General features: G+C 48.8%; 1 protein-coding gene across 3 annotated transcripts in view; it reads right to left on the reverse strand.

The window, feature by feature from the left end:
• UBASH3B (ubiquitin associated and SH3 domain containing B) overlaps positions 1-18,029 on the reverse strand; it is a 136,581-nt gene extending 118,552 nt beyond the window's left edge. The window contains exon 1 of one of the 3 annotated variants that reach the window (XM_045080422.1): positions 17,502-18,029. In XM_045080422.1, coding sequence (XP_044936357.1) covers positions 17,502-17,662 — 161 coding nt within the window. In that variant the 5' untranslated portion in view covers positions 17,663-18,029. The remainder of the gene's footprint in view (positions 1-17,501) is intronic. The other 2 variants (XM_004750087.3, XM_004750088.3) reach the window with 2 other exon arrangements.
• Positions 18,030-25,764: the final 7,735 nt, after the last annotated feature.

The following is a 25,764-nucleotide window of genomic DNA, read 5'->3' on the forward strand; positions in this document are numbered from 1 at the left end:
GCTTTGGGTGATGGTCATGTGTCCGTGTAGGGTCATCAGTTTTAACAAAGGTACCACTCTGGGAAGTGATATTGATGATGGGAGAGGCTGGGGCACGTGTGGGGGCAGGGGCATTTGGGAAATCTCTGTATTTTGCTCTGAACCTAAAACGCCTCTAAAAAAAATAGTCTTCAAAAATGCTGTTTCTCTCCAACACCCTGGAGGGCCTCATGTAAAGAAAGGTGCTTGACAATATCCAGATCTTTGGAAGAACCCCAGAACCCCAAGCAGAGTCATTCGCTGGCTCCCTCACCATTCCATAGCTCCAGCTACCTGTCTCTGTTTCAGGGCATGTGGCAGAGTGCGACACACTTATGTGAGTACTTCTTGGTCCCCCCTATTAGACGGGGAGCACCAAGGCAGCAGGGGCCATTCCTTATGCATTGTTTTTTCTTTTGATCCTAGCAGCAAGCAAGCAAGCCCGATAATTGCATGTTGAAACAAACAAACAAAACCACCCCGGGAACAGGAAACTGGTGCAAGGAAGAGAAAGAGGCACTCTGGACCCTGACATACAGCTTTCCGATGGTACTCCCAATATGCTGGCAGGAGTCCAGCAGTGAGCAGAGAAAGGCTAAAGAAACATGGTAGTACTTCCTCCTTGATGGTGATCTTCTTCTTTTTCTATTAAAGAAGAAAGCTCCCTCTGTAGAAAGGCAATTCCAGAGCAAAGAAAGCCAAACAAGGAAATAACTTCAGATCCTTTAGCAAAAAGTGTTGCAACATACATTCTCCCCATCATCAGAAACTGCAAGGACAAAAGACAGAACATCAGCCCTTCTGGAATTTTCTATTGCAAGGAGTTCAAGGCTCACTTAAGGCTACTTCTTTTATGGCTGAAAATTCCAGTCTCCTGAGTCTATTATAAACTCAAAGCCATCCTCCTTCCTCACAAGTTCTTTCTCTTCCTATTCCTGGCAGGGGGGGCAGGGGGTGCTCTGCCCTGGTTTGGTTACATTGGACTTGTCCCTCTCCTCTGCCTGTGGCTCACTGCTGCTTGTCTGAGCCTCTTGTCCACTCCCTCTGTCCCAAAGTGGTCACATGCCCAGAGCTGACTACACATCGGTGAGTACGTGCCCACCAAGCGAGAGCTTGAGACTCACCCCTTCTGAGGCCCTTGTCTGACACCCTGAGGTCAGCATTTTGTGTCCCTTCAGCCCTTGCATGAGGACAATGCAATCCAACCCTGGTGGGGCTGATCCAAAAGGGATGCCTGGGAAGGGGATGTTCAGAGAATCCAGAGACTTGGCACGAACACACTTTAAAGACAGCAGACTTGGATGTCAGGTCCACCCCCCACTTGTTCTTCCTACCTCTTGGCTGTTCAATACCTCAGGAGTCAGTGAGCTCCCTCTGTGGGCTACTTGCATGCACATGGTCCTAAGACCGCCTAGTTGTACCCCTGAATAGCTTTGGGTGCATTTCTTTAGGCTCCTTTCCCCCCCATATTTTATTTATTTATTATTTTTTTTAGTTTCAGAGATAGAGTTTGGTGATTCATCAGCTGAATATAACACCCAGTGCTCATTTCATCACGTGCCCTCCTTAATGCCCATCACCCACCAAACCCATCCCCCCAACCCACCCATATTTTAAGTAGGGGAAATGATCTCTTTTACCGTCAGCGCTGTGGAATCATGCATGTGAAAGCACCTATCCAGAAGGTTCCTCATAAAGGACACCCTCAGATTTCACATCCTTCCCCACAGACCTCAGATCCCAGGTTGGCCAAGCCTAACCCTGGTGGTGGCTTCAGATATGTTCTCCAACCTATGTCCATCTGAGGAGGCTGAGAAGGAACCTCAGTCACAGTCGGTCATAACTGGGCAGAGAAGGTCCTGGAGCATACCACAGCCGAGCCACTGGTTTCCAGATTGTTTTTCTGGTGAACTGGCATTTGCCCCACCCCCCAGCCACATAACTGCCACCAAAGTCCACAAAATAAGCATCCTCTTTTCTTATGACAGCCCCCTAGATATCAGAGGAGAGAACCTTCCTCCCTCTCTATCTTATCACATGATATCGCCGTCTTCTGCTTGAGTCTATCTTGCCCAAGAGCTTGAGAGCAACTTGCGGTCAGGGATGGGGTCTTACTTATATCGGTCCCTCAAAAGCCTTCCCCAATCACACAGGACACACACCATCTTGCCGAAGCAGTTTTACTGGTTTCCAGCCCCTCATCCTCGGCCGGCCCACCTCCCTGCTCCGCTGGCCCACAGGGCTGCCAGCCACTGGCCAGAACAACACAAGCACACTCGCCACCTTCCTGCCGAGGCTGGATGGATGAAGCGACACCAGGAGGTCTGGGGCGCCTGAAGCAGCCAGACAGCAAAGGGGTTATGGCTGTGCATCCGGCGTTACAGTGGAGAGCCTGTGCTCTTACACTTGGAGGAAGATAGGGACTTCAAACATCCTCCTCAATCCTGACCCATGAAGCTGCTAAAGGTCTCCAGTGAGCCTGGAGGTGCCTAAAGGCTCACCTTGATGATCTGTTGATTCTTCAGACCCACCTAAAAGCCGACTCCCCCAGGGTCCCCTGCCATCATGACCACCGTGCTGGCGTGTTGAGGATCCTTCCTGATAAGGACAGTAGCTCTGAGTACTTGTGAGCCAGGAAGGAGGAGGGAGTGGCGTGGTTCTGCACAGAGTTCTATAGGGAGGAGAAGAGCCATTCCACACACCTCAGCCAACTCCTCACATCTCCCTGACCCTCCCCAGAAGGCTTACCCAATTAACTGAATGCTTAAGTTATCCCTAGGCCCCAAGTCTTAAAAATGTTGGGAAGAGAACTTAGGAACTCACCAAAGACTTGCAATGACCATTGACTTATACCCAGAGTCCTCTCCTGCGTCCCACACAACCCTGTGATTCCAAAGCTAGTGATCTGTACCACTATACAGCTACCATTCATGGTGCACTGAAGAGTCAGGCTCTGGACTAACTATCTTGTGTGTATTATCTCATTCAAATGAGTAGCAGTCAAACCATTATATACTCTGCCCAAGGAGTCCCTCCCAGAGGCCACGGGAACAGGAGCACACTTCCTGTGTGTGTTGTGGAGGCTCCGTTTGCACCACAGATAGAGGCTGGGAGACATGGCTCATAGGGACATGGTATTCTGTAAACTCCTGAGTACAATCCCATGCCTGTCTTCCCCAAATCTGGAGCCAAGATGGGTAGTACACATAACACGTACACACGCTTTTGGAAAAGGTGATGATATCACAGCAACTCTATACAAAATTAGTAGATAGTCAACCACACTGCAACTATTTGGGCCCACTGAGAGATGAAACCAACGAGATTAAACACGTGAGCAACCAATCAGGTTGCCTTCTTGACCCCAGTTCTATGTAATCTAAAGATATCAAGTCATTTTTGCTTCCTTCTGCCAATTGTCAAACGTTACTAAACACCAGCTATGCATCAACACTGTGGGTGCTGGTTAGGAGACCCGACTTGGGAATCTGACCACCTGAGGTAGTCCCCTTGGGTCTACCACTTACTTGCTGTGTGGTCTTGGGTGACTCAAAAATTTCTGTGCCTCAGTTTTCTCATCTGAAGAATGGGGATGATAACAATTTCTATCTCATAAGATTGTTATGAAGAATAAACAAAATAATGCCCATGTCATGTTTTAAAATACTGCTGGGCACAGAGTAGGCACTTGGTGAAGGTTAGCTAGGAATATTCAGTGCTGGGTTGGAATGGTGAGGGTGAAGAGACAACCAGTGAGGAGTTAGGGATAAGAAAAGCTAATGAGGAGACCTGGTAGATGTCTGTCCTGTGCAAAAACATCACGAACTAAAAGGACATGCAGACCGAGAGTGTTACATGCACACACATGCCGTGGTAGAAGAATGATGGCTCCCAAAGATACCTTCGTCCTACTCCCCAGAACCTATGAATATGTTCCCTTCCAGGATGGAAGGGACTTTGCAGATGTGACTAAGCTCGGCCTCTTAAGCAGAAGCACTGGAGTCAGTAGGGTCTTTCTCAGGGAGATGGTGAGGCAGGAGAGGCAGAGACAGATGGAAGCCCAGGTGGGAGGGCTGTCTTCTGTAGAAGGAGGAAGAGGCGATGAGCCAAGGAATGCAGGCACACTCTAGAAGCTGGCGAAGTCAAGGGAACAGGCTCCCTCCTCCAGCCTCCAGCAAGAGCATGGCTCTAGCGACATCTCGATTTTAGGGATCATGCCCGCATTAGACTTCTGATCTCCTGATGCTAAAGAGAATAAATTGGTGGTGTTTTAAGTCATGATAAGTTTGTTAGAGTAGCAATAGGAAACTCTACTACACTGGCCTTTGGTCACATGTGCTGTATTTCACAAAACCTCTTGTTGTTCACAAAAGCCACTTGCTAACTCATTATGACTCACGTTCCCTACTTCCCAAAAAGGGTGAAGTGAAAATTTAAGCTTCCAGAAGGAAGTGTTCACTTTGATGCGGCTGGCCTGTCAAGGGGTTCCTCATGTTCCTCGTTCACAGCATCAGCCTCTCGGAAGGAGCAGAGCTTGGTTAGGGAGGACTAGAACGGCCCAAGAAATGTCACACAAAACCAACATGTCACAGGCTTTCTGAAAGAGCCTCAAAGTACCACGACCCAACCCCTGACAACAGTAGTATCATTTCACACGTGCATGACCTTTTGTGATTTTTATTGCTCGTATATACATGGCCTCACTTTGATTCATCCAACCCATCGAAACACTCCATCAAGACCACATCCTGAGAAAGTGCCAGATCCAGAATTTGAAGCCAGTCTTTTGTCCCTAAAGCCAGTCTTCCCTCCACCATAGCGGAAGGCAACATTGGTTCTTCCCCTCTGAGGTGGGTAACTGAGACAACTAACGGTCCCCTCCCACACCGCCCCTATCACCAGTGTGATGCTTCCCCCTCCCCTCCCCACCCAGCCCACCCTTCTTGGAGGTGACCTCTCCAACTGGCCACAGACACGTTAGCTGCTTCTTCCACGGGCTGAGATATAAACACATGGAACACATAAGGAGGGCAGCCAAAGGGAAAGAAAGAAAAGGCAGAGAAACTGTGAAAGGGTTAATCAAGATAATAGCCCAGTCCGTTTCTCCAGAAAACAGAGCCCAAAAGCCTTGTTAGCAATCTCCTTCTTGGAGGCAGAGTTTCTCGGGTCTGCTTCTGTCACTGACCAGCTGGTGGTCTTGAAAAAGTCACTTCATTTGTTTGTCTCATTTTAGTTCTATGTAGAAAGAGGAAGTTGGACTAGAAAAGTTCCACCAGCAATGCTAGCTGTACATTTCTGAGATTCTGCCTCTACGGGTCTTTTCCATGCAAGAACAGTCTGCTTCAACAAAGACACCGGAGTCAGCCCACATGGAGGGCGGAAGCCTTCATGGGATTCTTCACCCGGAAGCAGATCCTACCAGGCCTCCTGTGTGCCTCTCGAGCCAGGGGAAGTGATCTCTGTCACGAAGTCCAATACGAGGCACCGTCTAAGATGGGAATAATAACTAACACTTCTTTTTTTTTTTTTTGTAATAAAGATTTTATTTATTTATTTGACACAGAGAGAGAGATTGCAAGTAGGCAGAGAGGCAGACAGAGAGAGAGAGAGAGGAGGAAGCAGGCTTCCTGCTGAGCAGGGAGCCCAACTCGGGGCTCGATCCCAGGACCCTGAGACCACGACTTGAGCCGAAGGAGAGGCTTAACCCACTGAGCCACCCAGGTGCCCCATAACCAAACCTCTTGAATCTATCTCCGTATACTTTCTGTCGTCTAGAGCTCTCTGTAAGTTTGTGTTCAAGAAGTTGTTCATGGGGCACCTGGGTGGCCTAAGTTCAGGGACCTGGGATTGAACCCTGTGAGGCTGCTTCTCCCTCTCCCTCTGCCTGCTGCTCCATTGGCTTGTGCTCTCTCTCTGTCACATAAATAAATAAAATCTTAAAAAAAAAAAAGATGTCATTCATTTCCACATCCTTTGGCAATGCATGAAGAGCCACTATCACTCACCAAATGTCCTAAACTTAAAACCATGTATTACCCTGTGTTGACATTGTCCACGTCCACCAACACTCAGAAATTCAATGCCCACAAACATAAAACCTACCACGTAAAGTACAACTTCCCATTCTTTGGGGTAAATATACTCTCTCCAACCTTGATTCAGGTACCCCCCACTCCAAGGTCTTCTGATTGTTTCTTTCTCCCTCTTCTTTCCTCTAGCTTTTCCTTCCAGAGCACCCAATAAATCCATCATCCATTCACATTCCATACGGGCCCACTCATGTCCAGGTTGTAGGTGAGTGCAGGTGGGCCCGTGTGTGTAGGACAACTTGCAGTGACTTCTAAGACTGCACAACACCTTCCCTCGGGGTCACGGAAGGTGCTCTGGTCCCTGACCACTGGCCACCCCATGAATCCTGATGTCTTACAGACAGAGCATAGACCCCTGGGCATTCCTTGGTGAGCTCTTTCTAATAGAGAGGTGGTGGTGGCAGGAGCTTACTGGAGAGAAGAAATTAGAGAAAATGAGCTTAGTGCATAGAGGGCTGAGATCTCAGCCAGAGCCCAAAGCAAGGAGGAGCTGAGTAGGTTTCTCAATGCTTTATCCACAGTACTTAACACATTGACCAGCATGCAGCAACCACCAGGAAAGAGGCGTTGAATAATGAGGGAAGGGTCACTCCGGCAAGGATCCTCTGGTGATCTCGGCATGGTTTCCAGTGAGGGCAGCTAAGTGTAGATACAGATAGGTGAGGCCGGGTACCGAAGTATGGATGGGAGAGCACATAAAATCTCTAGAAGTGAGGGAATTCTAAAGCAAAGATGATTCTTCTATCTAGATGGATGGTTAGATGGATGGTCTAGAATCTAGATTTCACAGTCAGATCTCAGTCAGCTGCCTCAGTTTCAGAAAGAAGATTCTAGGTGTCTGAGGTAAGGGCTGTCAGAGGGTAGGGAAGGATCCCGGGGTCCTGATCCTCAGGAGTCTGGGGGTGCTGGAGAGGATTACTGGAAACCCCATAGAGAGGCTTTGGAATCTCCATCTGGGAACACCTCATTCACAACCAACTTTACTGACTTGGGCATTGGAAAGGGAACGGAATATTTCGTTGAACTCAGTTTTGTCATGAAATTCTCTTCTCCCCTGCCTTCTTCCATGACACCTGTCATTTTGTTCTTTTCCTGCCTCTTGAACAGTCCTCCTTAGCTTCCCTCACCTCCTTTCTTCTCTACCCACCAGCTGGTCCCCAACAATACTATCCCTGGGGGTTGGCTTCTTTCCTTTCCTTTTCACTCTGCCTGTTCTTTACACCTACTGCCAGGCCTTCTGCTACAACCTCCAGCAAACAGTCTGGTCCCAACTAATTTCTCCGCCTCACCTCTCACTACCTCTGTGTCTCCTTCCCACCGATCCCAGCCCCCGGGGTGGCTGGCTCTGAAGTCAAGCTGTTCTCTCTGACTGGAATGCCTCCCCTCCTCTCCACCAAGAAAAGCTCTCCTCATTATTTAAGGTCTGCCTTTATTATCACCTCCTCTGCTTTCCTCAACCTTCTCAAGTTACACTAATTGTTTTTTTTTGTGGTCCCACATGGGTTTTTTCAAACTTTGACTATAGCAGTAATTGCTATTGTGATATCACATTCAAGGTTTCTATGTCCTGCCCTCCTGAAGAAGGTTGAGCTCCTGGAGAAGACAACCTTCACATTCCTAACAAGTTCCTGGCATACAGCAGGCACTCAGTAAATGCCCAGTAAAAGAGTAAACAAAACAATGTCAAACCTAAAGTCAGGCCCTACTATGGGCCAGCTCTTTTGGTAGCCAACATGTTTCCTTTTCCTTCTGAGCTAGATGGTGACAGAGGGGGGGCAGGGAGAGTGATGAGCAGAGTGAGTCAAGAGACCCAAGTTTAGATTAAAATCTGCTTCTATCTTCCCTTGTGGTGTAGTATGAAATCATTCAAACGGTCTACTGATCTTCCCAAACTCCCACCTCTCAAACTGAAGGGTCCTGACACCATTTTGTTCACACCCTGAATTCCCTTCTGGGCTCCCTGTCTGGTTACCAACCCTCCTCACCTCCTCACCTACAACCTGCCTCTACCTCTGCCAGCACACAGGTCACACGGTAGCATAATTGTCTGTCTTCCACACTAGACTGCCAGGTCCTGAGGGCAGAGATTTTATATGTATATAATATATATATAATTAATATATATTCATATCTTATATATATTTATTACATATATATAATGACGTTATGTCCTCCTCCTAACTCCTGTTAGAATAGGCTAGCACAGTTGCCCATAAACACGGGGTGAAATGTACACACACACACACAAAGTTGGCATTACCAAGGAAACGTTTGATGGAGAGAACACATATGCGATACTGGATTGTTGTTTTTTAAATTTTGTTGCAGTCTAGTTGACACACAATGTTATATTGCTTTCAGCTGCACAACAGAGTGATTTGGCAAGACTTTATGGAACGCTGTGCCCACCCCCAACCGTGAGCGTGGCTACCATCAGTCATATTCAACACTACTGTGTGTGGAACCTTTGACCATATTCCCTATGCTGTGCCTTCTCTTCCTGTGACTCATTCATTCCGGGACTGGGGGCCTGTACCTCCCACTCCCCTCCACCCGTTTTGCCCATCCCCCCACCCTTGGCAACCATCACTCTTGTTCTCCGTATTGATGGACCTGTTTCTGCTTTTTGTTTGTTTGTTTATTCATTTGTTTTGGTTTTTTTGTTTGTTTGTTTGCTTTTTTTAGATCCTATCTATATGTAAAACCATATGGTGTTTGGATTTTTTTTTTTTTTTTTTTTTGCTCTCTTCTTGTCTTGTTCTCCAGATTTCATTTGTCAGGATATATCAGAAGAGGCCCTGAAGCAGAAAAAAAATCACGATGCATAAGTGGCTGCAGACCTCGGACAAAGGACTTGGGATCTTTGCAGGGATCTAGAGATGACCCTGTCTCTTCGCTGCCTGCTTCACAGGGCGAAGCCTAACAAGGATTGAGGGAGAAGAGACCAAAAAAGAAAGGGAGAGGAAGAGAGAAGAAGAGAGGCGGGGAGGCGGGGTGGGGTGTTAGGGGTAAAGGGAAGCTCAGGGAAGAGAAGCCAAATGTGTTGTGATTGAATGAGTTCCCCAGGGTGGGTGAGATCTGCTTAGGCAGAAAGCAAACACATGCTGCGTCCACAGTCAACTCAAGGACAGGCTGGTTAAGGGATGACGTAGGCGATGTCATGGATTCAGAACTCCAGCAACTCCATGCTGTTCAGAGCGTGCGTCTGTGTTTCAACAAGACTGTACACAAAAGCAGCCATCAGGGCAGATTTCTTCCCTGCTCCGAAAGTGCTTCCTACCTGAGATCAGAGAAGAAACATTTAGAGAGCCAACGCTCACAGTCAATATTTTTGAATGGGGCACAGTCAACCCAGAAGCGGGATTCTAAACAAGCCTGCCACCTGATTCATAGAGAAGGCTGAATCCGCAACACCTCAACAGAAATCTGAAATGTTCTGCTGCCTCTGGCCATCTGTGCTATCAGCTTCCTCTCGGCATTTTCCAGACGGCTGGGAGCTGCTCTCTGCTGGTGTTTCTTCCAGCTTCCCACTGTGTGTGGCAACAGCCCTCGTCTTGGTGGAGTTGACTGCCACTGCTGCTTTCTGTACGAGAATGTTCGTGCTTCCACTGGGGCAACGGAGCAGTGTGAATTGTTACACAAGCAGCTGGTGACTTCCAGAAGGGAAGGTGCCCCTTTAATTAAAAAGGTGCCCAAGAGCCATTGGTTTCCCCCAGGGGCAGGGCTCAAGGCACTAACCTCCTCTTTCATTCAACCAGCACCCTGGCTGTTTTATGCAAGAAAGCACATTATGTACCAATTTGAAAATTATACCATTGTACCCTACTTAAATGGCCCTCCCCCTCCCCATTGTAATTGGCTGCTATCATTCTTTCTGCTTATTTACTCTCTAGAATATCAATGGGCAGTCCTGAAGGGTTTTCTTTAAAGGGAGGAAAGAATAATTTGACAGTAAGGCACTGGGGAAAATAAAACAAAACAAAAACAGAAGAGCATAGGAGACACAGTGAAAACATCCTGTGCTGTCCAAAAGCATGGGTCCATGTCACCCGCGGGTCCCCAGAATGCATGAGATGTGGTTGACTTCAACCCCATTTACAGCTGGGGGGATTGAGGCCCCGAGGAAAGGACAGAGATGGGTGTGAACTCAAACAGCCGATAAGGGAGAGCAGAGCAAGAGCTCAAAGCCAGGGTCTGAAAGAAAGGGAAACTGAGTTTGCTTTCTGTTACTGTGGGGCTACCGGTGGGGTGGGAACGGAAGGCAGAACCTTTACACTATCTGTAAAGTGTTGTTCCCCACGCCCAGAAAAAGTACACCTGCTCTCCGGAGGGTCACTGTGGAGGGTGTTCAGCCAGCTAGAGAGAGGCCCAGGCTGCCTCCGACAGCTGACTTCAGAGTGCCAGGTGGTGAAACTTGGCATTCATCTTTTCCTCCTGAGAACGGCACAGAATTTAGTAGGATACCATGCACCTAGCAAGAACTCAGACAATTTCTGGATGTCCATCGGAGGCCTTCCCAAAAGGCCTCACCCCCAGGTGAGGTGGCCAAGAACATGCTGGCAAAGCCATCAGGAAAAACGGGGGGTGTTTTTCCCCGTTTTTCCTGATGGAAAAGAAAGGGGCCGACAAGAAAGGAGATGTCCTATCACATAATCCTGAACCCCGACAGAAGGTCTGGAGGGCAGAGGCCCCTGCTCCATCTATCCATCCATCCTCCAGGGACATTCTCCCACAAGCCTCTGGGTGACACCCAGTGGCCCCTGGGAAGATCCTCCAAAGAAGAAGACAAGAGCTGTCAGCCCTGATGGGGACCGCAGGCATCTTCCTCTCCAGCAGCCGCTCCAACCTGCAGGGACTGTGCCCATCTCAGGGCAGAGAAGCACACTCTCGAGTGAGATTTTTTCCTCTCTCTCTTTCCAGGGATGGAGTCTGATTCCATGTGAGGCTAATCAGAAGACAACCATCTGGTGCTCCAGCATATCCCCAGCCCGGGCCATTTATTATAATCCGCAGCTGGAGCGGCGCTGGGGGCGGTGTTGGCTGTGCCCCGGGCCTGCTTCTCCTCTGCCTTGTACCCCTCAGGGCACTCTGCAGAAAGAGGTGCCAGGGAAGAGAACCCAAGGGCTGGGGGAAGGCACAGCCCCTATCTCCTACTCAGGACACCGTGCCATGAGGAACGAGGAGCTGAACCCTGGAGACAGCCCACAAAGGAGCCGAGCAGAATAGAATCACCATTGCAGTAGCAGGACGGTCCCCGTCTTCACCGAGGGCTCACCGGATGCCACAGACTCCGTGGCCATGGGCATGGAATGGCACCGCTTGCCTTTACAGCAGCCCTTCGAGGTAAGGACTGCAACTAGCAACATTTTCCTGGCTGGGAAATTAAAGCATGGCACTTCCAGCCACTTGCCCAACGTGTCCTGGCTGCCTGACCAGTTGCAGGCTAGACTTCCGTGTCTTGGGCAGCCAATGTTGGGGTCTCTTCCGTGCCTGGCTGCCCAAGCAATGGGACACCCCATCACATATACGCAGGCAGGGGATGTTGCTGGCATCAATCCCTCTGTCACCTCTGTCACTGGCCAGAGGAGAGCTGGTGGGAGACACAGAGTCCCCTAGGTTTGCATGTGGCTTCTCTGAAAAGCCAAGCGTTTAGCTCTGAGAATTAGTGCCCGCCCACGCCCTTGGTAAAAAGCAGCTGGAGTTTGAGGCAGTGGAGGGCAGGGGGTGGGATGGGTTAAAAACCACAGGACAGAGTCATAAAGCAGGACCCTCGTCCCTCTCTGTGGCACTCACTCTTCCAAACCTTAGTAGAAACTCACAGGTCTGAGACTTGACAGTGATCATGCACATGAATCTGCTTCGCGATCTCTAAAGGGATCTAAAAACCCGCAGTACTATTTCCAGGGCGCAGCGGAAGTTCCGCAGAAGGTCTGTGCGAGGGGCTGTAATTGCGTTACCCGTCATTTCAAACCCACCGTGGTCTGTTAGCAACACGAGGAGATGAACTACTGATTCACGCAGCACCACGGAAGTCTCCAAAATATGCCGAAGGGAAGAAGCCAGGCAGGCACAGGAGGGTACACTGTGGGACTCCCCCTCCGTGCAGATCTGGAAAATGCAAGCTAATCTATAACGACAGAAAGCAGGCCGGTTCCCCAGGGAGAGGGTGGAAAGGGGAACAAGGAACCTTTTGGGGGTGACGGGCAAGTGCCGGGTCTTGTGGTGGTGATGCCACGGGGGTACGCTTTTGACAAAACTGATCAATCCATAAACAGATTTAGTTTCAGGTACATAAATGATACCTCAATAGTTGAAAATAAAAATGTGTGGCGAAGTCATCCCTTTGGAACCAGGGCCCGTGTCCAGCCTGGGAAGGTCCCTGGACTTGCAGGTTTAACTCAACACTCTCAGGGCGACCGGGCCGCACCCAGGTCAAGTGCCCGAGCTCCTCCGAGCCTCAAGCCTCTTCATCTTTATTTTTTTTTATTTTTATTTTTTATTTTATTTATTTATTTGACAGAGAGAGATCACAAGTAGGCAGAGAGGCAGGCAGAGAGAGAGGAGGAAGCAGGCTCCCCGCTGAGCAGAGAGCCCGATGCAGGACTCGATCCCAGGACCCGGAGATCATGACCTGAGCTGAAGGCAGCAGCTTAACCCACTGAGCCACCCAGGTGCCCCGCCTCTTCATCTTTAAAACGAGGCTGTCACCCCGAGCTTTGCCTCACGACGCGGCTGTGCCAATCAAGAGGACTATTTGGCGCACGCGAGAGCAATTTTCCGACAGCAAAATAACAGACGTAGAGGACTGTGGTCTGGGTGCGCGGAGATGATGGGTAACTTCAAGTCCTTTGCTCTGCCCACCAAGAAGATCCCTTCAGCTCCGGGGCGCCCACCTTTGGTGTCCTCTCTCTACCCCAGGACCTCAGGGAAAGCAGCTACAGAATCGGCCACGACTCGGAGACGCTGAGTTGACCAAGGACTTCCACAAGATCCAATGTCAACCCCCAGGAAAGCTGGAGAAGGCCAGAGAAACTGGATACTTTAATTCACGGGCGGTGCAAGGTGCTTCTCAATTCCATGTGAAGGCAGCTCTGAGGGCCTTTTATCTTTGGGCGACGAAGCACAGCTAATGCAGCTCACTATCCAAAGCCAAGTCCAAGGTGCTTATCCCAGCTCTTTCCTTCCTCCACGGTCCTGCTCTTTGACTAGGTAGGCACTGTTCAAATATTCCCCGTAGCAAAAAAGGACAACCTGAGAGCCCAGGTAGGTCCATGCCGGGGACTTCAACCAGCAACCACCTAGCATCCTGTTCCTCCAGTCAACACAATAAAACTGTAATCCTCTCTGTCTGGTGTCCAGATTATATTTTCAACTACTCTAAGTCCTTTCCTGCCTGTGACTCATTTTGTCTTCACAAAGCCTGGTGCGCAACACAGGACAGGTGTTGCTGGGTGCAGAAGCTGATGAGGAATGCTGAGGAAAAGGGAAGGCCCGACAGCTTCCTTGGTCAGAAGCTGGACAAGCGCTGGGCCATGGAACCCCTGCCACCGCATCCTTTTGCAAGCCTGTTGTCTCTCCATCATCAGCAAACATTAAAGCCATTTGCTAGAGACAGAGATCTGGCCACAGGCCGCCTCCAACAGACCCAACCAAAACAAAATTAAAGGTCAGAGGTGTATCAGCAAAGACATCTCAGATTCAATGGTGAGGTGATGCTCCTACCCTTGGTCTCAAGCTGCAGAAGAGATAAGAGATAAGAGCCTCCCTCCTCCACTAACCATAGAGGCCAGTAGGGGATGGTGTGAAATCAAGTAGCAAAGCAACAGTCGTGCCCCCCCCCCCTTGCAGAGTTCCGGGTCTGCCTTCCCTCCTGGCCCCAGGCATGCCCTTCCCCCAGGCCTTTGCTCAGCACACTGTTCGTTTGCCTTCCCAGGGACCTCGCTCCAGTCGTGACCAATATGGACCATTCTTTTTAGAACTTTTGGAATAGGAACGTTTAGAAGAGCTACTATGTACGGGGGAGGGGGAGGGATAAGGCCATTTTGGACCCTTGAAGGTTTCCTTCCAAAGGCTTCCCTAACACCTCCTAACCTAGTGCACACACACACAGACACCCCCCAAAATTGCTACTTCTCAGTCCTTTCTAGGACAGGCCCTTCTACAGCAGTGTTTGTGGGCTGAAGGTAATGGGGTGGGATGGAAAAAACATAGTAAGAAGGAACATACCCTGAGGTCACCCAGCTGGCCCAGCACTTTTCCTCTCCCTTAGCTGTTGGGCAGTTAAAAGCGAGCACTAATTACTCCCGTACCTCTCAGAGGGAGGCAGTGAGGCCCCGAAGGGTTAGGTGACTTATCCAAGACCACAGCACAGCACGTCTGGAATGGGGACCTGGGCCTTGCTGGCCCGAGCTCTCTGCCAGCTCACCCAGAACCCTGTGGAAGGTCGCTTCTTGCTGCTGCACCATGCCAGACTCAGTTACACACAATGGGGAAACCAGAGCTGTCGGCCTTGGCTACCACCAGTCTCTCCAAAGGGCCACGTTCCAAATATCTCTCCCATCCCTCTTTGAGGCATCCCAGCCACGTCTCCCAGAACCCTGAAAACCATCAGCGCTCCCTTCTGTCTGCAATTTCTTCACGCCCTTTCCTCCAGGCTTAAGGCCCAAGAAGGAGGCTGCTTAGAAGCTAAGCCCGTTGCCCTGGCTCTCTGTCTTCTCAACTCAGCAGCCCAGGGAGAGTAGCACTAGATCAGGGGACAGCCAAGGGCTCCGCCTCCTCCCGGGCAGGGAATCTGACAGAGACGGAACAGGAAAGCCAACTCCCCTTCTGGCCAGGCTGTTCCATTAGGACCTCCTTGGTCACCTGTTCAGTAAAGAGAGGCAGTGCTAGTCATAATACTAGGAGCTGTGATGGGCTGAATAACTGCTCCCCAAAAGCTCTCTAAGTCCTAATCCCTGGAACCGTGAACATTACCTTACAGTAAAAATAAAAGAAAAAAGGGGGGAAAAGGGATCTTGCAGATGTGATAAAGGATCCTGAGCTGAGACGGCTGATCCTGGGAAGGCTCTCCTGAATGATCTGAAAAGGCCCTAAGAGCCATCACTAGTGACTTTGCAGGAAAGAGGCAGAGGGAGGTTTGACACCTCCAGCAAGGCAATGTGACCTTCCATTCCCAGGTCCAGGTGATGTGGCCACAAGCCAACCGAAGCCAGCAGCCAAAGACGTGTGTGAGGCAAGGAACGGATTCTCCCCTGGAACTTCCGAAGGAAGCCCCGCCCTGCCGACACCTCGATTTCAGCCCAGTGACACTGATTCAGGGCTTCTTGCCTCCAGAGCTAGGAGAAAATACATTTCTGTTGTTTCAAGCCAGCCAGACTGTGGTCATTTGTTAGAGCGGCAGCAGAAACTAATACAGCAGCTAACACCTAATCATCACCAACTGTGTGCCAGGCACTAAGCCTGACATGCACTAAGCATGTCACTTACATTAACTCCTGGTGCTCGGGCTCTGGAGGTGAGGTTAAGCAGACCCCCTGAGGGTTTGAATCCCAGCCTTACTGCTTAGTGTTGTGACTCTGAGCAAGTTACATAAGGTGACTAAGCCTCTGTTTCTAAATGCATAAGATGAGCATACGTGTTACATTTCTCAGTGTGTTGCTAGGAGGATACAATGGTTAGGAAAGGTCAAGTGCCTGTTAGAGTCTATATCCTAAGTACTCCATAAATGCTCGCTATGAGGAGATCTCAGGGGTTGAACCGGCCAAAATTAGACCATCATTCTAATCTATTGGGACATGGACAAGACCTCCTGGACCCAGCCCAGGAAGAAAAGACCCCCCTTTAAAGTAGGTGTGAATAGCAAACATGACAGTCTGAGGAGTTCAGTTACGTATTTCTTCTCTTAACTGAGCTACTTAGGTCCTTAATGCTGGCCTAGATGCCGGGTCCTATGCTAATTCTGCAGCCCTGCCCAGAAGAACTCCCCAGCCTCTACATCCCCTTGCTTAAGGAAGGTGTGCACAGCCATCCACCAGAATAAGGACACAACTTGCAGCATACACACCTCACGCGGCCCTGCAAAGCCTCCCATTTTCTCTGTAACTCTGGCATCGGGAACTGGAGCTTCATTGCTTGAAAGTCAACCCGAGTCAAAAAACGTCAATGTATTTCCTGACTTCCCAAGGCCCACTTTCCTGACTGTCTGTCCCAGCCGGCTGGGTGGAAAGATAAAACCAGGGGTGTGCTTTGGTTACAAGGTCACAGCCAAGTTAGTAAAGAATAGAGTAAGGAAGGTTTGCCCCAAAGCTGGGGAAGGGTTACCTAGACTGGCCACCTGAAAAAAAGGGGGAGAAAAATGTTTTTTTCATTAACTTGGCCCTTCCCCATAAAGTTTGCCCAACTCTCCCATTCAGGTGATGTCATTCAAAGAAGCAGCGCCCCCACAGGATCGCAGGCCCTGTGCCCCCACCGAAGAATTCTGCACGCCAGAAATTAACCAAAGGAGAAGGGCCTGGCCGCCTGGCCTTGGTTTCCTCCTAGGCAGGGTTCCAGCCCCACGGTCTTGGTTGGCCAGCTGAAGAAGACTCCTGCTGCCATTGCCTTGTGCAGCCGGCCAGGCCTCTTCCCAGCGAGCCGCAAGGACTGCCACCTGCGCTCTCTCGGCCCTTCCCCACCCCGCCCTCCAAGGGTTGGAAGGATAAGGGAAGACAGCTCCCCTCCTTACTCTCAGGCACCCACAGATTTCCGCGCTGCCGTCACCACTGACGAGAACCCAGGTCCCCAGGAGGAATCGCTTCTCCTCATTCCATCCTCCCTATCAATGAACACGCAGCAACACCCACGCTCCCGCTCCTCCTACTCCGGAGGGAGACCGAACCCGAGAGCGACATCCGGAGCTGGAAGCTGCTGCGGTGAGAGCGCCCGCCCCTCCGCCCCGAGGTCCCTTGCCCATTCCTAGCCAGCGGAGAGGATCCTAAACCAGCCCCGCGTTCCGGATCCAGAGGGTGCCCGAATCCTAGCTGGGGCCCCGCCTCCCCGGGGGCCGGGCGCCGGAGACCTCGGGGAGCCGGCGAGACACCCGCATAGCCCCACCACGGGGGCCGCCCGCCGGGCACGGTACCTGGGAGCCGACCCCGGTGCCCTCGCCGGGGTGGGGGGCGCCTCACCTTCGGCACCCCCGGCAGGCGCCCTCGTCAGCCCCGCGCTCCCCGCCGCGCCTGCCCCGGCACCCGCGCCGGGAGGGGCCGAGTCCCGGGCCGCCCGCGCCGGTCCTGCCCCAGCAGGTGGTGGGCAGCGGGGAGCGCGCCGTCCGTCAGGCGGGCGCCGGGAGGCGAGCCGAAGCGAAGCCGAGGGCCGGCCGCGTGGGGCGCGAGGGGCGCGAGCCCCGCCACTTACGCGCGGGCTCTGGGGAAGCCCATGGAGAGCAGCACGTCCAGCGCCGATCCATGCTTGATGGTGCCGGGGCGCTGCTGGCGGCTCCTCCGCGGGGTGACTTTGCTGTACAGCTCCTCTCTCGCAGCCATGCCGAGCGGGCCGGGGTGGCCGTACTGAGCCATGGCTCAGCGGCCAGCCATCGCCGGGGAAAGCGCCCGAGCCCGAGCGTCCGGGAGGGAGCAGGGAAGGGGGCTCGGGGACCCAGCGCCGGGCGGGAGGCGGCGACGGAGGCGGCGCTCCGAGCTTCCCCAGAGTCGAGACTGACGCTTCCTGGTGAGGCCACCGGAGCCAGGGCGGCCCGCGGGCTGCTTGGGCCGGACCCGCCGTCAGCTGCTCGGGCCCCCGGGTGCCCCCAGCGCGGCGCCGGCAGCGGCCCTCTCTCCTCCGCCCCCTTCCTTCTCGGCTCCTAGCGGTCCGGGAATTTGCAATGAGTAATTTTTGAATGGATCAAAAAGGAAAAGGAGCCTTGTGGGCCGGCCCTGCCTTGCCAGTACCGGGGCCCCGCCCCTCTCTTAAAGCGACAGCGCTGCCCGCGCCTGCTCCGGGCCGGGCGCAGGCTGTAGCGTCCGGGAGCTGCTGCGGAGGACTCGGGCGCACGAGGGCTGCGGGTGTGCGTGGGTCCTGGGGAGTCGCTCCCAGCGCCTCACCCTTCTCCACAGCTCGCCCATTGAGTCAGCTGGGCCTCCAGACGCCAGATCAACCCGTGTCAAGTTTAATGTGGTTCGTGTGGTTCTAGATGGGTTAATAATGGAAATTGGGCTTATTGACGGATGACAGTAATGAACCATAAAGCCAAGCCCTGTAGGCCCAGATAAAAGCTTTTACTTCGGAAAGACCATGCAAAATCCGGAGGATTGTTGTGGCCGGTGGAGACCAAGCTCCTACCCGCTGGCCAAGTGGCCAGACCAAAAACCGGCCGTGCTCTCCAGGACTTCTCAAGATAGTGACTTCGGGACAAAGATTGGGAGCTCTGGCTCCCAGACTTGGGAGAGGAGAGGGGTGGAGGGAGAGGGCAGGGCGGAAAAAAGGAGAGAAAGGGGAAGATGGAAGGAGGAAGGAGGACAGGGAACGTGGGAAGTGGAGGGGGGGGGGGAAGGAACAGAGAAAGAACGCTTTCTAATTATAAAGGTGTTCAAATGCAGTGGGTTGGTTTTCATTCGGGGATGCGCAACTTGTCAATGAAAGAATTCAACGGAAGACTAGATCATCCTGCTCATCGGGGATGCATAAGTGAATTCTCATCATAGGATGGATAAAACTACTCCCACCTCAAAGAAGTAGGGAGTCTTCACTCACACCCACCCCGCCTCACGCTGCACACACTGTGAACTTGGCTTGGGGATGTTAATGCTCTTTCATTTGGAGACAAAGTTACTGTCTTCAGTCAAGGACAATGGCCCCACTTGGTTTAATGGAAAAGAGAAAGAGTAAACCCCAGCTGCTCTTTCTCAGGACATAATAATAATAAGACCTAGCATGCATTGGACTCTGGTGTCCATCATTGTGCTAAGCATAGTAATGAATTGACTCATTGAGTGTTTATGGCCCTTATGGGGTGTATACAATTATCATCCCAGTTTGCAGTTGACAAAACTCAGCTTAGAAAAGTTGAGGAAGATCATAGAGCTGGTAAGTGTATAATGAAAGCTTTTATTGACTGTGGTGCCCGGATATGTTGCTTCTGCCTCTCCAGCTCCACGCCCTTATCCATGTGCATCATAGTAACCTAACCTCACACACATGGGCTTCTCCGAAAATGGCAACTCCTTTCCCTGCCTGGAGTGTGGGGGAGGGATGGTGACCAGAGCCCATGAACAGGTTTTTTTTTTTTTTAATTTATTTGACAGATAGAGATCACAAATAGGCAGAGAGGCAGGCAGAGAGAGAGGAGGAAGCAGGCTGAACAGAGAGCCTGATGTGGGGCTCGATCCCAGAACCCTGGGGTCATGACCTAAGCCAAAGGCAGAGGCTTTAACCCACTGAGCCAGCCAGGCTCTCGCCATCAACAGTTTTTTTTGTTTTGTTTTGTTTAATTTATTTGTCAGAGAGAGAGAGAGAGCGCTCAAGCAAGCAGAGTGGCAGGCAGAGGCAGAGAGAGAAGCAGGCTCCCCGCCAAGCAAGAAGCCTGATGCAGGTCTCGATCCCAGGACCTAGGATCATGACCTGAGCCGAAGGCAACGGCTTAACCCACTGAGCCACTCAGGCGTCCCCATGAACAGTTTTTTGATGTTGCTTTCTAAGGCATCTGAAGGTTTTACCAGGGGAAATGACACAGCTGAATTCTGTTGGGCTAGAATTGCTTTTCTAAAGAAAGTCCAGTGGTGGTAGAAGTGGGGAGATTAGGACTACTAGGGTTTAGCAACAATGTGCATAATTCTGCCTTCTGCTTGTGTAAGGGGGGAGGGAAAGTTCATGCTTCCTGGGTGAGAGCTTCTGCCAGAGCGGAGGAAGCTTCCTGGAGCCTTTTGCAGAGTGCTTTTCCAGAGCAGGGAAAAAAAGACAGGACTGGGCTAAGAAAACCATACCTAGTAGACTAACCTCCAGGGGTGTGTTCCGTAAAGGATGCTGGACCTTACCCAACATTCTGAATTTCTTCCAACTGCCTGGGCTGAGAATCAAAGGATCTGGAGGCTAGTTGGGAGGTAGTAGTTGGGAGTAGTCTGTGGAAGTATTTTGTGGAAGCACGAAACAAATAATAACTCGAATTTATCAAGAACTTACTATATGCTGGTGCTGTTCTTAGTTTCCTACATATGCAACTCATTTACTCCCTTAAGACATTAAAGTGGATCTTGCCGTATTATCAGAGGCCCCTTGACGAGTGAAGATATTGATGCAGACAGAGATCAAGTATCTTGTTCAAGGTCACAGAGCTAGTAAATGGCAGAGCCAGGATTTGAGCGCTTAAAATTTGTCCTAACAACCACTTACTGCCATGGTTATGACAATGAAGAGATGTCGACCATTAAAATAACTTGGTTACCTTTTGGACTCGTCCTAAGCCCCTTGACATGAAATTGCTGGATTTCTGTTTCTCCAGAAAAAATTGAATTAATAGGTCTCTCTCCCTGCCTTAGGGCAGACTGTGAGAGGAAATGATGGCTATAAAAATAGTTTTAGGTAGCCTGGAAAAATCACTATGGAAAACCAGACTCCTTGGATGGGAATTGTTTGGTCTAGAGTGCTTTGACAGAAATCCCAGGCTGGCTTCCTCAGCCTGCTTCCCTGCTTAAATTTAGGACTGCTGCCGTTTGTCCTGCCCAGGATAGAGCCCTGGCAATCAGGATGCAATGTACTTCCATTGTGTTAACTTGTAAACTCTAGGGGAAGCTTTATACATGTCCCTGTCGCTATAGTACACAGGAAAGAGGGATGACTCTTCACCGGACAGGGTGTCTGACAGCAACGGGAAGGAGGAGGGGGAAGGAGAGTGGTCCGGACCCATCAGCATCAAGCTACTCCCTCAGAAGGGACAGCACATCGTCCTGTCCCTCTCCGCCAAAAGGTCATACCAAAATCCACCCTGGACCATGAACTTGTTTTTGTTCACGTCGGCACTGTTTAATTCCAGTGGTAGCCCTCCTGAAATGGTCACAGGGTCCAGTTCACTGCACTTGTAAGTTCAGAAGCCTGTCTTTGTCTTTTTCTTCTCTTTTTGAGAAAAGGTCAAGTGGCTGCAGAATGTTTCCAGTCCCGAGGGTTGGGATGTTGCTTTGGCAATGGAAGGCAGTTTTTGCATCACTGGGCCTGATTTTAGCCCCTGGACTTCAAGGGGATTCCTCATGGTCGGAAGATTTTGAAACTGTGCGGTAAGGAAAAGAAAGGACAGGCATGGGAGGGCTCCAGCACTGGGAATCGGGATGCCGAGATGTGTCGGCTGTAACTTGGATATGTTCTCTGCCCATTTCTGAGCTTAGGCTTCTTCACCTGCCAAATGAAGGTGTTGGCTTTGGCTGGGGCTCCCTTGGACTTTGCCAAGGGATGCTTTATGGACAGGGGTTGTTGGGGTTATCAACTGGAGGTGGTGTGGGTGAAGCATACCATCCTTTCTTCCTCTTCTCAGAGCGGGTACACTTTGTCAGCTTTGTATTATGGGCGTTTTATGTAAGGTTTTCTGTGGGAAGATAGTTTAGATTTTGAAAACCACTACACTAGCTAATCTTTAATGCCCAGTCTAATTCAGAGAGACCGTAACTTAGTAAAAGTGAACATAAAGAGGAATGGAGTGGAACTAGCAGGAGGGGAGGGGGCTCCTGGGAAGAGGGTGAGAGGCGGGCTCGGGAGAGAGAAGGTTCCACACAGGTAGCATGTTAGAGAACAGACTCTAGCATTAGAAGAAATGATAATTATGTGACTCAACAGAATGCTACAGCGTGAATCAGATTGCAATACAAATAAATCAGTATGCTATATATCTTAAATTTACAGGATGTTGTAGGTCAATTACACCGCAGTAAAAGAAAACATTAAAAGAAAAAAAAAAAGGCATGTCAATCCTACCCTGTCCTGAGGCACGATTCAAACAGATCTAAGGACCTCAAGATTGGGGACTATTTCACAGTATTATATTTGTCCTTAAGACTTACTATAGACACATGGAAAGTCTATGGTTAGGGTTAGGGCTAGGGTAAAGCCTACCCTAACATGGTAAAGCCATGTGACACAGGAGGAAAATGAAGGCAGAAACACAGTTTGGAGCATCACTCCAAACCAACACAAAGCTTGTATTTTTCCTCACACATTGGAAAAATTAAGATCCCTCCCTCCGTTACAAAAGGAAGACAGAGAGAGGAGGAGAGATCTATTTATTTATTTATTTATGCATGCTCATCTTTGAACAAAAATCCCAGCCTGTCATTCTGGAATCCTAGTAGGAGACACTCCATTGTCCCTGTTTTCTCTTTGTAAAGACTTTATCCCAAATGTCATTGCCCCAGGGTTTGTGTTTCCGACTTGCACTTAACAATAGAAGCGTTGTGAAATACGACTTGCACTTAACAATAGAAGCGTTGTGAAATACGGTACAAGCTAAAAGAAAAAAATAATAAGGGTTTTCCCTCGTCTCACACCACTTCCTTTTTGTAAAAGCAGCAAAAGGGGAAATTTTATTTCTAAGAAATAGAATAAAACTTAATAGCTAGGTATGAAGCAAAAAAACCAACCAACAAGCCCTCCCTCAAACTTAAAAGAATGGCAGGGGCATCTTGCTGGCTCCTTCCGTAGAGCACTCTTGATCCCAAGGTCGTACGTTCCAACTCCAATTGGGTGTAAAGATCACTTAAAAATATAATCTTAAAAAATAAATAAAAGAGCGGAAACAATAGTCATGAACCAAGATAATTGGAAAAATAATTTTCACCATTTAAAAATTCAGGTGCCTGGGTGGCTTAGTCAGTTAAGTGCCAACTCTTGATGACAGCTCAGGTCTTGATCTCAGTGTCGTGAGTACAAGATCTGCATTAGACTGCACACTGGGTGTGGAGCCTACTTAAGAAAATAATAAATAAATAAATAAATAAATAATATAATAAATAAATAAAAATTCAGTGATCTTAGGGGTTATAAGATACAATTTATGAATATTTTTAAAAATGTAAGTTTATTTTAAAATTCTACAAAAGACATTTTAATGAATCCTTGTGGGATTGTGTACGTTGCTTTAGATATGTTTTTCCAATTCATGCATAATACACTGGAAAAAAAAAACAATGGGCTTCAGATGGAGTCAGATTTGCTAAACCCCATGAAGAATTTTTTAATTTTTATTTTTTAATTTAAATTAATTAACATTAATGTATTATTAGTTTCAGAGGTAGAGATCATTGATTTATCATCTTATATAACACCTAGTATTCATTACATCACGTGCCCTCCTTAATGCCCAACATCCAGTTACCCCATCACCCCACCTCCCTCTGCTCCAGCAATCCTGTTTGTTTCTTGTGATCTAGAGTCACTTTTGATTTGTTTCCCTCTCTGATTTCATCTTGTTTTATGTTTTCCTCTATTTCCCCATGATCCTCTGTTTTGTTTCTTACATTCCACATAGGAGTGAGATCATATGGTAATTGTTTTCTCTGATTGACTTATTTCACTTAGCATACCACCCTCTAGTTCCAGCCACACCATTGCAAATAGAAAAAGGGGTTTTTTTTGGATAGCTGAGTAGTATTCCTTTATATATATATATGCCACATCTTCTTTGTCCATTCATCTGTCAATGGACATCTGGGCTCTTTCCATAGCTTGACTATTTTGGACATTGCTGCTATAAATATTGGAGTGCAGGTGCCCCTTCGGATCACTACATTTGTATCTTTGGGATAAAATACCCAGTAGTGTGATTGCTCTGTCATAGGGTAGCTCTATTGTCAACTTTTTGAGGAACCTCCATACTGTTTTCCAGAGTGACTGCACCAGCTTGCATTCCCACCAACAGGGTAGGAGGGTTCCCCTTTCTCCGCATCCTCGCCAGCATCTGTCATTTCCCGAGTGGTTAATTTTAGCCATTCTGACCAGTGTGAGGTGGTATCTCACTGTGGTTTTGATTTGTATTTCCCGGATGGCAAGTGATGTTGAGCATTTTTTCATGTGTCTACTGGCCATTTGGATGTCTTCTTTGAAGAAATGTCCGTTTATGTCTTCTGTTCATTTGTTGATTGGATTATTTGTTCTTTGGGTGTTGAGTTTGATAAGTTCTTTATAGATTTTGGATACTAGCCCTTTATCTGATATGTCATTTGCAGATATCTTCTCCCATTTTATCCATTGTCTTTTAGATTTGCTGACTGGTTCCCTTGTTGTGCAAAAGTTTTTTATCTTGATGAAGTCCCAATAGTTCATTTTTGCCTTTGTTTCCCTTGCCTTTGGAATGCAGCTATCAAGAAGTTGTCTTGGCCAAGTCGCAGAGTTTGCTGCCTGTGTTCTGCTCTAGGATTTTGATGGATTCAAGTCTCACATTTAGGTCTCTTATCCATTTTGAGCTTTTATTTGTGTATGATAAGAGGATGATCCAGTTTCATTCTTCTGCATGTGGCTGTCCAATTTTCCCAATACCATTTATTGAAGAGACTTTTTCCCATGAAAAATTTTTTCCTTTGTCGAAGATTAGTTGGCCATGGAGTTGAGGGTCTATTTCTGGGCTCTCTATCCTGTTCCATTGATCTATGTGTCTGTTTTTGTGCCAGTTCCATACCGTCTTGATGAATACAGCTTTGTAGTAGAGCTTGAAGTCTAGGATTATGACTCCACCAGCTTTGGTTTTCTTTTTCAACATTCCTTTGGCTATTTGGGGTCTTTTCTGGTTCTATACACAATTTAGGATTATTTGTTCCAACTCTGTGAAAGAAGTTGATGGTATTTTGATAGGGACTGGGTTGGGTTTGCTGGGTTGCTATAGATAGCATGACATTTTAACAATATTTGTTCTTCCAATCCATGAGTATGGAACATTTTTCCATGTCTTTGTGTCTTCTTCAATTTCTTTCATGAGTATTCTATAGTATTCTGAGTACCTGTCCTATGCCTCTTTGGTCAGGTTTATTCCTACATAGCTTATAGTTTTGGGTATGATTATAAATGGAATCAACTCCTTCATTTCTCTTTCTTCTGTCTCATTATTAGTGTATAGAAATGCAACTGATTTCTTTGCGTTGATTTTATGTCCTTCTACTTTGCTGAATTCCTGTATGAGTTCTAACAATTTTGGGGTGGAGTCTTTTGGGGTTTCCACATGAGTATCATCATGTCATCTGTGAAGAGTGAGAGTTTGACTTCTTTGCTGATTCGAATGTCTTTTATTTCTTTTTATTGTCTGATTGCTGAAGCCAGGACTTCTAGTACTATGTTGAACAACAGTAGTGATAGTGTACATCTCTGCTGTGTTCCTGACCTTAAGGGAAAACCTCTCAGTTTTTCCCCATTGAGAATATTTATTGTGGGCTTTCATCTATGGCTTTTATGATAATGAGGTATGTTCCCTCTATCCCTACACTGTGAAGAGTTTTAATCAAGAAAGGATGCTGTACTTTGTCAAATGCATTTTCTGCATCATTGAGAAAGTCACATGTTTCTTGTCCTTTCTTTTACTAATGTAGTGTGTCGTGTTGACTAGTTTGTGGATGTTCAACCACCCTTGCAGCCCAGGAGTAAATCCCACTTAGTTGTGGTGAATAATCCTTTTACTGTAGTGTTGGATCCCATTGGCTAGTATCTTGGTGAGAAT

Source organism: Mustela putorius, unplaced genomic scaffold (genome assembly GCF_011764305.1).
Source record: "Mustela putorius furo isolate JIRA1106 unplaced genomic scaffold, ASM1176430v1.1 tig00000460_pilon_pilon_pilon, whole genome shotgun sequence".
NCBI classification, from domain to species: Eukaryota; Metazoa; Chordata; class Mammalia; order Carnivora; family Mustelidae; genus Mustela; species Mustela putorius.